The sequence below is a fragment of the Cetorhinus maximus genome, chromosome 20 (assembly GCF_964194155.1).
Source record: "Cetorhinus maximus chromosome 20, sCetMax3.hap1.1, whole genome shotgun sequence".
NCBI classification, from domain to species: Eukaryota; Metazoa; Chordata; class Chondrichthyes; order Lamniformes; family Cetorhinidae; genus Cetorhinus; species Cetorhinus maximus.
In genome coordinates this window covers 30,382,178-30,394,378 of record NC_135898.1, presented here as the reverse complement: position 1 = coordinate 30,394,378, position 12,201 = coordinate 30,382,178, and the positions used below count along the sequence as shown (strand labels likewise).

General features: G+C 43.5%; 1 protein-coding gene across 1 annotated transcript in view; it reads right to left on the bottom strand.

The window, feature by feature from the left end:
- The window catches only part of LOC144694763 (broad substrate specificity ATP-binding cassette transporter ABCG2-like), a 165,145-nt gene that overhangs the window by 49,615 nt on the left and 103,329 nt on the right, over window positions 1-12,201 (bottom strand). The window contains exon 10 of the mRNA XM_078565338.1: window positions 4,465-4,589. Within this exon, the coding sequence (XP_078421464.1) occupies window positions 4,465-4,589 (125 nt within the window). The remainder of the gene's footprint in view (window positions 1-4,464; window positions 4,590-12,201) is intronic.

Below are 12,201 nucleotides of genomic sequence, written 5' to 3'. Positions count from 1 at the left end.
TTTGAATGTTTCAAAGACTTGTAGATGGCTGAGCTTTTGGCTATCATCAAAGGCTTGAACGTGTTCAGTTCAATAATATTTGTTGACTTAGTTGTTGAATGGTATCTCATTGTGAATACTTGGTTGAGTTCCAATAGTGGATTCAGGTGAGCAGGGGTTGTTTATATAGTTGTCTAGTGGAATCTCATCAGGAATGCTTGGTTGACTTCGAACATACTAAGGGATTCTTCTCAGGAGGGGTTATTGGCACAGCTGTCAAGAGGAGTGTGAGCCTGGTTATTTTGACAGATTTATGAGCTGTTAAGGGGATTATGTTCTTTAGTCAATATCCAAGTAATGCTTGTTTATGTCAACAAATTTATGAGCTTGTCAAAGACTTAACAATGCTATTATAGGGCTTTGATTTTTGTTTATAATTGATTCTGAGGGAGTCGGGAGGGGGTGAAGGTATATGAGAGGGTGAGGAGAGTTTGGGGGGATAAGGGGGCTTTGGAGGGCTATGCGGGAGTGAGAGGTTAAGGGCTGTGGAGCATCACACTCATCTCCAGAACTAATTGCTAATCGCTGACTAATTGCTTGGGCAATGAGGCACTGGCTAAGTTAACTTCCAGACATGAGCTCATCAAGTCACCTTTGGAATACAATGTAATTGTTTTAAATCCCCCTGGCAGTTGGAGAATGAAGCTTACATGACAAGCCAACACTTTGTACGTTTTAAACACCTTTTCTCAGCAAAACTGAGGACAAGCAGCTTAGGAAAAAGACCTAAGTGGGGTCCCTCCTGCCTCCTTTTTTCTCCAATCCACCTGGTAAGCATCGAGCCCTGTTTACTGACTGAGATATCCAGGGATGCCCTGATGTAGACAGATTTCTTAAAAGAATCCAACCCAACACTATTGTCTTCTGAAGAACGACCAACTCAGTTGTCTACATCTTCAAATCAGAAGAATCGAGATCATTGAATTCAACCTGAAGCCAGCTGAGTCACCAAACTACAGACTGTATACCCTTACTTTTTTTTATGGGCTCTAATTTGGCCAATCTATCCTTCCCCACTCTCTAATCTGTATTTGTGTATATGTGTGAACTTTGAGTGTGTGTGTTTGTGAATGCCAGTGTATATTTTATTTTACTTAGAATGGTTTAAGAATGATAAAGCTATCTTTCTTTGTTAAACTCAAGAAATATTGTCCTATTGGCTCTTATATGATCACAGTGCGTAAATAGTTAAATATTCTTTGATTTGGCAAGTACATCCTTTTCAAATAAAAGCCTGTTGTGGTCAAAAGAGGAGAGAGCAAAGAGGAGAGCCATTCGACCCCTCCTCACCTGGTTGCAACAATCACAAGAGAAAAAAGTACTAGGAAAACTAATGGGACTAAATGCTGGCAATTCCCCTGGATCTGATGGCCTGCATCGTAGGATCTTAAAAGAAGTGGCTGCAGATGCAGTGCACTCCTTGGTTGTAATCTTCCAAAATCCCCTAGGTTCTGGAATAGTCCCAGTGGATTCGAAAACTGCAAATGAAACGTCCCTATTCAAGAAAGGAGGGAGACAGAAAACAGGAAACAATAGTCTCACATCAGTTCATTGAGAAAATGCTGGAATCCATGATTAAGGAAGTAGTAGCAGGACATTTATAAAATCATAACACAATAAAGCTGAGTCAATATGATTTTGTGAAAGGGAAGTCATGTTTGACAAATTAGAGTTCTTTGAGGATGTAACAAGTAGGGTGGATAAAGGGGAACCAGTAGATGTAGTGTAGTTGAATTTACAAAAGGCATTCAATAAGAAGCCATATTAGGCTACCACACAAGATAAGGTTAGATGAATGGACAACTAACAGGAAAATGGAGCCGGGATAAACTGATCATCTTCAGGTTGGCAAACTATAACTAAGAGGATGTCATAGGGATCAGTGCTGGGGACTCAATTATTTCCTCTTCCTTCAGATACCATGCCCTAAGAGAGAATAAAAAATACCTGGAAAAACTCAGCAGGTCTGGCAGCATCAGTGGAGAAGAGTACAGTTGACGTTTCGAGTCCTCATGACCCTTCAACAGAACTAAGTAAAAATAGGCAAGGAGTGAAATATAAGATGGTTTACGGGGGTGGGGGAGAAGTTGGGGGGGGGGGGGAGTGGCGGTGGTTGTTGGGACAAGCAAGCAGTGATAGGAGGAGATAACCAAAAGATGTCACAGACAAAAGAACAAAGAGGTGTTGAAGGTGGTGATATTATCTAAAATAATGTGCTAATTAAGAATGGATAGCAGGACAAGCAAGATACAAATAGCTCTAGTGGGGGTGGGGTGAAATAAGACTAAAAGGGCATAAAAGGTATAGATAAATGATCGGTGGAATACATTAAAAATAATGGAAATAGGTGGGAAAAGAAAAATCTATATAAATTATTGGAAAAAACAAGGAGGGGGGGAAGAAACAGAAAGGGGGTGGGGATGGAGGAGGGAGTTTAAGATCTAAATTTGTTGAACTCAATATTCAGTCCAGAAGGCTGTAAAGTGCCTAGTCGGAAGATGAGGTGCTGTTCCTCCAGTTTGCGTTGAGCTTCACTGAACAGCACCTCATCTTCCGACTAGGCACTTTACAGCCTTCCGGACTGAATATTGAGTTCAACAATTTTAGATCTTAAACTCCCTCCTCCATCCCCACCACCTTTCCATTTCTTCCCCCTCCTCCTTGTTTTTTCCAATAATTTATATAGATTTTTCTTTACCCACCTATTTCCATTATTTTTAATGTATTCCACCGATCATTTATCTATACCTTTTATGTCCTTTTAGTCTTATTTCACCCCACCCCCACTAGAGCTGTAGGGAAAAAACTGTTCCCGTTGGTGGAAGGATCAAGAACAAGGGGGTGCAGATTTAAGGAAATTGGCAAAAGAAGCAATGGAGACATGAATAAAAGCTTATTCACGCAGCGAGTGGTTAGCCACCGGAATGTAGTGCCTGAGAGTAATGGAGGCATGTTCAACTGAGGCATTCAAGAAGGAACTGGATTGTCATCTGAAAAGGAAGAATGTGTAGAGCTACAGGTAGAAGGTGGAGGAGTGTCATTAGGCAAATTGCGCCTACAGAAAGCCAGCACAGACATGATGGGCTGAATGGCCTCTTTCTATGCTGTAACAATTCTGTGATGACTCTAAGAGATCTATCTCTGAGAATAATGGCATGTGTTAAACAGATGGAGAGAATTTTTTGAAAGTGATGATGAGGGTGAGTTTCAGTGGTCGATGGATTGATAGAGATTTGAGGAAGTTCATAGACAGGGAGGGATGAGTAAACTTGCTAGAGCTCACCAATGGCTTGCACACTATAAGGCCAGCTTAAATGGAAGCCATGAAATCCTAGGCTGTTCATTGCTCCATTTGACCTGCAGCAAAGTGCTCTCCAGCTCATTGCTAGTATGGACGTGTGGTTGGGCCATGAGAGCGATGATGGCGAAAGGGAACAAGGAAGTGGAAGCTCAGCTCAAAGTGCTTCCACTTATCACCCAGTAAAACCCATCCCCACCTCCCTACCTCAGTCAGTACCTCACATGTATCCCAATGGCCAAGCCTGCCCCTGCAATTTTGCAATTTTGGTGGGGCCGTCATGGGCTCCAAAACCCAAAGGACATCAGCTAAGAGAATCTCAGCAGTTAGATAAGGGATCTGAGCACCCTGCCTCTACCTTTGCTGAAGGCACAGTGGTTCTGCTGCTTAGAAGTGGTAGAAAGAGTAAAAATTTGTCATTGCACAACAGCATGCATGTGTGTGTTTAGCACTGTTGGAGTGTTAAGTTTCTGTTTAAACTTTGAGGCACATAGATGGTATTTGTTTACATCACTTTCCTGTGTTGCCCATTTGTTGTTGCTCTCTGGTGTGGGGAGTGATGTAGTGATGGCGTAGGCTTGAGCAGACAGAGTGAGGGTGTTGGCAAGATATACATTTCAGGATGTTGGTGAATGTGCCACTTTCCTTCCTTTTCTTCCCTACTTGTGTCATTAAACCTCTCCCAGCATTGAATCCAGGATGCATGGTTGGGAAACCTGAAATTAATATATTGATAAAATGGCTGGGTTAAAAAGCCACTAACAAAAGTGCTGCAGTTACTTCTAGGTTTCCCACACATTACTAGTTCCCTCTGCTTCCAGCACATCACAAAGTTAAAAACCAGCCTAAAACCTCGCTTGATGAAAGCACAGGTTCAAAAATCAGATGCACATGCCACTTTCAGTTGTTATAATTAATGACAAGAAAAGTGGATGCATCAAAATTGTGCTGGCCTCTATGTATTTTCTGATTGGTACTTAAATCAAGTAAGGCCCTTTACCAGGAGTGTAACATCACTGACTGAATATACTCTTATATTCAGCCTCGGAAGAACATCAGTGCACAGCAGATGATAATTTTACATGCCTGCTAATTACTTAAAAGACATTTGTATGTTTTATATTTACCAACCATCCAATAGGTTATGCATGAAAATACAATGGCAGGCAGAGTTCGTATAGGTAATAGATCCCCTATTATTGTTGCTAAGAAGTATGCTGAAATCCTGTAATATCCACTGATGTATTCATGACTAAGAAAGGAAAGAATTCTATTAGTAAAATAAAAAAAACTATTATTTAATGAGATTGTGAAGTTTTTTTTTACCATTAATTATTACCATGCAACCGAAAGCTGCACAGGGTTAAGATATTTGGCCCACTATTTAAAGTTGGCTTTGCACAACCTTTAGTGCATGCACTTGTTTTGTCCAGATTGGCGCTTTCGATACATTTCTGAGTCAATATAAATTACAGAAACAAAGCATATGTAGTAAAGCAATCTTTACTATGAACAGAAAGAGGCAATTCAGGAAGAGGAAAAAATATCTTTATAATCTGGGTCCTGCTGCTGAACAAAGAATTATCCATCCCATTTACATAGGCCAGGATCTTTAGGTCGGCGAGTGGGGGGTGGGGCCCGCTCGCCGACGCGGGGCGACGTCGGGCGGAACTCCCAATGTCACCCCACATCATTTCAATTTTCAGGTCGGCGGGGGCGCAGCCGAATCAGTTGTGCGCCCACCGACCTGTCAACTGTCTATTGAGGTCATTTAAAAAGTAATTGAGATAACTAATGGACCTGCCTGTCCAACCTTAAGGTTGGCGGGCAGGCTGGGAGCTCTGGCGGGCTTCAGAAAAAGCATCCACAGGCGGGATGAGGTTTCATGAGGGTTTTTTAAATTTTAATTAATGTATGCTTTAAAGTGATGGACATGTCCCAACTCATGTGACATTGTCACATGAGGGGACATGTCAGGGAAATTTTATTTTGGCAACTTCACCAGTTTTAAAATTAGTGCCGATCTCCCTGAGGCAGCACTTAGCCTCAGGGAGATGAGTGCGCTCTTTCGCGCGCATGCACAAAAGAGCGCACTCTCAACTGAGGGATTCCACCCCCCCACCCGCACATGAAGCACATAGCGCTTTCTGGCGGACGTCACGCTGGGTGGGCCTTAATTGTCCCGCCCACGTAAAATGGTGGCGCATCCCCGGTTGGGGGGCCCACCCGCGCCCACTCCTGCGCTTCCCCTCCCCCAACGGGGGGAAAATTCTTCCCATAGAGTGGAAGAGGAGCAGGATATTGGCAGGGTTTTCCCCTCAGAAATAATAACCAAGCAACTGGTTTAAATGTCAATTTACGTAGTATATTTTCTTATCATTCATAGAAACAGTTCATAATCATGTTTTGCAGATCTTCCATAAATATAAGGTGATCACTAATAAATCTAGTGAGGAATTCAGGAGAAACCATTGAGTGAGAAAGTAGAACTCACTACTGTATGAGGTGAATAGTACAGATGTAGTTAAGGGGAAGCTATTAAATACATGAGGGAAAAAAAATAGAAAAAGTTGATCGGGTGAGATTAAGTAAGGTGGAAGAGGATGTGGAGCATAAACACCAGAATAGGCCTATTGAGCTGAATGGGCTGTTTCTGTGCTGTAAAATTCTATGTAATATATAATCATTCAACAACCCAGCCAGCGATCAGATGGAGCCACCACCTTGGGGCAAGCAGCCTAGCATTGTTTGTTGCATCCAGACCATGGCCAATGCCCATGTTTTAGGCTTTCAGGAACTTATAGCTAATTTATTCTCTCACAGGACATGGGTGTTGCTGGGTAGGCCAGCATTTTATTGTGCATCTCTAATTGCCCTTGAGAAGATGGTGGTGGGCTGCCTTCTTGAACTGCTGCAGTCCATGTGGTATAGGTACACCCAAGGCACTGTTAGGAAGGGAGTTCCAGTACTTTCACCCAGCGACAGTGAAGGAACAAGGGTTTAGTTTCAAGTCAGGATGGTGTGTAGCTTGGAAGGGAACTTGCAGGTGGTGGTGTTCCCATATATCTGCTGCCCTTGTCCTTCTAGGTGGTAGAGGTCACTGGTTTAGAAGGTGCTATTGAAGGAGCCTTGGTGAGTTGCTGCAGTGCATCATGTAGGTGGTACACACTGCTGCCACTCTGTGTCGATGTTGGAGGGAGTGAATGTTGAAGGTGGTAGATGGGGTGTCAATCAGGCAGGCTGCTTTGTCATACAAATATACATATGTACTAGGTGCAAGAGTAGGCCACTGGACCCACTCAGCCATTCAATAAGATCATGGCTGATCTGATTGTAACCTCCCACCTACCCCTGATAATCTTTCACCCCCTTGTTAATCAAGAATCTATCTAGCTCTGCCTTAAAAATATTCAAAGACCCTGCTTTCACTGCCTTTTGAGGAAGAGAGTTCCAAAGACTCAGACCTCAGAGAAAAAAATTCTCCTCATCTGTCTTAAATAAGTGACCCCTTGTTTTTAAACTGTGACCCCTAGTTCTAGATTCTCCCACAAGAGGAGACATCCTCTTCACATCCACTCTGTCAAGATCTTAAAGGCTTCAATCATGTAATCTCTTATCCTTCTAAACTCCAGTGGATACAAGCCTAACCTTTCCAACCGTTCCTTATAAGACAACCTGCCCATTCCTGGTATTAGTCTAGTAAACCTTCCCTCAACTGCTTCTAACGCATTTACATCTTTCCTTAAATAAAGAAACCAATACAGTACACAGTACTCCAGATCTAGTCTCACCAGTGCCCTGTACAACTGAAGGATAACCTCCCTACTTTTGTATTTAATTCCCCTTACAATAAACAATAACATTCTATTAGCTTTCCTAATTACTTGCTGTACCTGCATACTAGACTTTTATGATTTATGAAATAGGACACCTAGATCCCTCAATCTCAGAGCATCCTGGATGGTGTCGAGTTTCTTGAGTGTTGTCGGAGCTGCACTCATCCGGACAAGTGGAAAGTATTTCTTCACACTCCTGACTTGTGCCTTGTATGTGGTGGGCAGGCCTTGGGGAGTCAGGAAGTGAGTTACTCACCACAGAATTCCCAGCCTCTGACCTGCTCTTGTAACATGATATTTATATGGCTGATCCAGTTCAGTTTCTAGTCAATGGTAACCTTCAGGATGTTGATGGTGGGAATTCAGCAATGGTAATGCCATTGAATGTCAAGGAGCGATGGCTAGATTCTCTCGTTGGAGTTGGTCATCGCCTGGCACTTGTGTGGTGCGAATGTTACTTGCCACTTATCAGGCCAAACTTGAAAGTTGTCCAAGTCTAACTGCATATGGACATGGACTGCTTCAATATCTGAGGAGTTGTGAATGGTGCTGAACATCGTGCATTCATCAGTGGACATCCCCACTTCTGACCTCAATGGAGGGAAGGTCTTTTATGAAGCATCTTAAGATGGTTGGGCCTAGGACACCACCCTGGGCAGCTCCTACAGTGATGTCCTAGGACTAAGGTGACTGACCTCCATCAACCTTTGTGGTACGTATGGCTCCAACCGGTAGAGTTTCCACCTGATTCCTATTGATTCTGGTTTTGCTGCTTGACGCCACACACGATCAAATGCTGTCTTAATGTCAAAGGCAGTCACTCTCATCTTACCTCTGGATTTCAGCTCTTCTGTTCATGTTTGGACCAAGGCTGTAATAAAGTCAGGAGCTGAGCAGCCCTGACAAAACCCAAACTGAGTGTTAATGGGCACATTATTACGGAGTAAGTGCCATTTGATAGCACTGTCGACGATGCCTTCCATCACTTTGCTGATGATTGAGGGTAGACTGATGGGGCGGTAATTGGCTGGGTTGGTTTTGTCCTGCTTTACGTGCAGAGGACATACTGGGGCAATTTCCCACATTGCAGGGTAGATGCCAGTGTTCCAGGTGTATTGGAACAGCTTGGCTAGGGGCACGGTTAGTTCTGGAGCACAAGTCTTCAGTACTATTGCTGGAATGTTGCCAGGGCTCAATATCTTTGCAGCATCCAGTGCCTTCAGCCATTTCTTGATTTCATGTGGAGTGAATCGAATTGGCTGAAGACTTGAATCTGTGATGCTGGGGACCTCAGGAGGAGGCCGGATCATCCACTTGGCACATCAGGCTGAATATGGTTGCAAATGCTTCAGCCTTGTCTTTTGCAATGATGTGCTGGGCTCCCCCATCATTGAGGACGGGGATACTTGTGGAGCCCCCTCCTCGAGTTAGTTGTTTAACTGTCCACCACCATTCACAACTGGATGTGGCAGGACTGCAGAGCTTAGGTCTGATCCGTTGGTTGTGGGATCCCTTAGCTTTGTCTGTCACATGCTGTTTACGATGTTTGGCATGTGTGCAGTCCTGTAGTGTAGCTTCACTAGATTGACACCTCGTTTTTAGGTATGCTTGGTGCTGCTCCTGCATGCCCTCCTGCACTCTTCATCGAACCAGGGTTGATCTCCTTGCTTGATGGTACCACAGAACCATAGAAAAGTTATGGTGCAGAAAAACGCCATTTAGGCCATTGTGTCTGTACCATTGAAAAAGGAAAAATAAAAACTAGCTGCCCATTCTAATCCCACCTTTCAGCACCCGGTCCATAGCCTTGCAAGTTACAGCACTTCAGGTTCAGTTCCAGATACCTTTTAAACAAATGGAAGGTTTCTACCTCCACCACCAAGCCAGGCAGCAAATTCCAAGCACCCACCACCTTCTGGGTGAAGAAGATTTTCCTCATGTCCCCTCTAATCCTTCTACCTTTACCTTAAATCTGTGCCCCTGATAATTGACCTCTCCACTAGGGGAAACAGGGCATCCCTGTCTACTCTATCTCGGCTCCTCATCATAATCTTGTACACCTCAATCAGGTCACCTCACCCCTCAGCCTCCTCAGTTCCAAGGAAACAATCCCAGCCTATCCAATCTTTCCTCACAGCTGCAATTTTCAAACCCTGGCAACATTCTTGTAAATCTCTCTACTCTCTCCAGTGCAATTATGTCTTTCCTTTAATGCGGCAACCAGAACTGCGCACAAAATTCCAGCTGTGGCCTAACCAGCATTTCATACAGTTCCATCATTACATCCTTGCTTTTGTATTTCATGCCTCATCCAATAAAGGAAAGCATTCCGCATACTTTCTTTACCACCTTATCCATCTGTCCTGCCACCTTCAGGGACCTGTGGACATGCACTCCAAAGTCTCTTGTTTCCTCTACCCCACTCAATATCCTCCCATTTATTGTGTATTCCCTAGCTTTATTTGGCCTCCCAAATGCATTACCTCACACTTCTCTGGATTGAATTCCATCTGCCACTTTTCTACCCACTCAGCCAAACCATTGATATCATTCTGGACACAACAGCTATCATTTTAACTATCAACTACATGGCCAATTTTTCCGTCATCTGCAAATTTCCCAATCATGCCACCCACATATAAGTCTAAATCATTAACATATACAACAAACAGCAAGGGCCCCAACACCAATGCTGTGGAGCACCACTGGAAACCTCTTTGCATTCGCTAAAACATCTGTTGATCATTACCCTTTGTTTCCTATCGCTGAGCCAATTTTGAATCCAACTTGTCACATTCCCCTCTATCCCATGGACTTTTACTTTTCTGACCAGTCTGCTATGTAGGACCTTGTCAAATGCCTTACTAAATTCCATGTAGACAACATCCACTGCACCACCCTCATTAATCCCCCTTGTAACTTCCTCAAAAAGTTCAATTAAATTAGTAAGACATAACTTTCCCCTAACAGAATCATGCTGACTATACCTGATTAATCCGTTCCTTTCTAAGTGACTGTTTCTGTCTCTCAAAATTGATTCTAATAATTTGCCCACCGCCAAAGTGAGACTGACAGGCACATAATTATTTGGCCTATCCCTTGCACCCTTTTAAATAATGGTACAACGTTTGCAGACCTCCAATCTTCTAGTACCTTGCCTGTATCTAGTGAAGATTGGAAAATGATCCTCAGAGCATCCACTCTTTCCTCCCTGGCTTCCTTTGACAGCCTGGGATACATCTGGCCTTGGTGAATTATCCACCTTCAAGAATGTCAATCCCTCCAGTACATCCTCTCTCACTATGCTTATTGTATCCAATATTTCACACTCCTCCTCTTTAACTAGAATATCCACATCATCCCTCTTCTTAGTGAAGTAGGAGACAAAGTACCCACTGAGAACCCTACCCACATTTTCAGCATCAGCTGACTGGTCCTACCCTTTCCTGAGTTATTCTCTAGTTCTTAATTTTTTTTAAATTCATTTACTGGATGTGGGCATCACTGGCTAGGACAGCATTTATTGCCTATCCCTAATTGCCCTTGAGAAGGTGGTGGTGAACTGCTTTCTTGAACCGCTGCAGTCCCTGTGGTGTGGGTACACCCTCTGTGCTGTTAGGGAGGGAGTTCCAGGATTTGACCCAGTGACAGTGAAGGAATAGCAATATATTTCCAAGTCAGGAAGGTGAGTGGCTTGGAGGGGAACTTCCAGGTGATGGTGTTCCCATGTATCTGCTGCCCTTGGCCTTCTAGATGGTAGCGGTCATAGGTTTGGAAAGTGCTGGCTAGGGAGCCTTGAGTTTCTGCAGTGCATCTTGTAGATGGCACACACTGCTGCCACTGTTTGTCAGTGGTAGAGGGAGTGAATGTTTGTGGATGGGGTGTCAATCAAGTGGGCTGCGTTGACCTTGATGGTGTCAAGCTTCTTAAGTGTTGTTGGTGCTGCACTCATCCAGACAAGTGGGGAGTATTCCATCACACTCCTGACTTGTGCCTTGTAGATGGTGGACAGGCTTTGGGGAGTCAGGAAGTGAGTTACTCGCTGCAGGATTCCTAGCCTCTGACCTGCTCTTGTAGCCACAGTATTTATATAGCTAGCCCAATTCAGTTTCTGATCAATGGTACCCCAGGATGTTGATAGTGGGCAACTAGGGATGGGCAATAAATGCTGGCCCAGCCAGCAAAGCCCACATCCCGTGAATGAATAAAAAAAGATTCAGTGATGGTAATGCCATTGAATGTCAAGCGATGGTTAGATTCTCTCTTGTTGGAGACAGTCATTGCCTGGCACTTGTGTGGCACGAATGTTACTTGCCACTTGTCAGCCCTAGCCTGGATACTGTCCAGGTCTTGCTTCATTTGGACATGGACTGCTTCAGTGTCTGAGGAGTTTTGAATGGTGCTGAACATTGTGCAATCATCAGCAAACATTCCCACTCCTGGCCTTATGATGGAAGGAATGTACTGGTAAAACATCATTGGATTTTCTTTGATTTTACCTGCCAATATCATTTCATATCCTCTCTTTGCTTTCCTAATTATCTTATGTACTTCACCCCTGTACTTTCTATACTCTTCCAGGCTTTCTACAATATTAACTGTTTTGTAACTGTCATAAGCTTTCTTTTTCTGTTTTATCTTACCAGGTAAGCTAGCTAACCAGGGGGCTCTAGGTTGGTAGTACCACCCTTTTTCTTTGTGGGGACATGTCTACACTGTGCCTAAAGAATCTCACTTTTGAATACCATCCACTGATCTGTTACTTCAAGTAGCTGTATCCAGTCCACTTTCATCCGATCACCTCTCAGCTTCATAAAATTTGTCTTTCCCCAATTTAGAACTTTTACTCCTGTTGTATCTTTATTCTTTTCTATACTTATGCTAAATCTAACTGTATTATGGTCAGTGTCTCCAAAATGGTCACCCACTGTTACTTCATCCACTTGCCCAGCTTCGTTTCCTAAGACTAAATCTAGAATTACAATCCCTTTCATTGGGCTTGTTACGTGCTGTCTAAAAAAGTTCTCT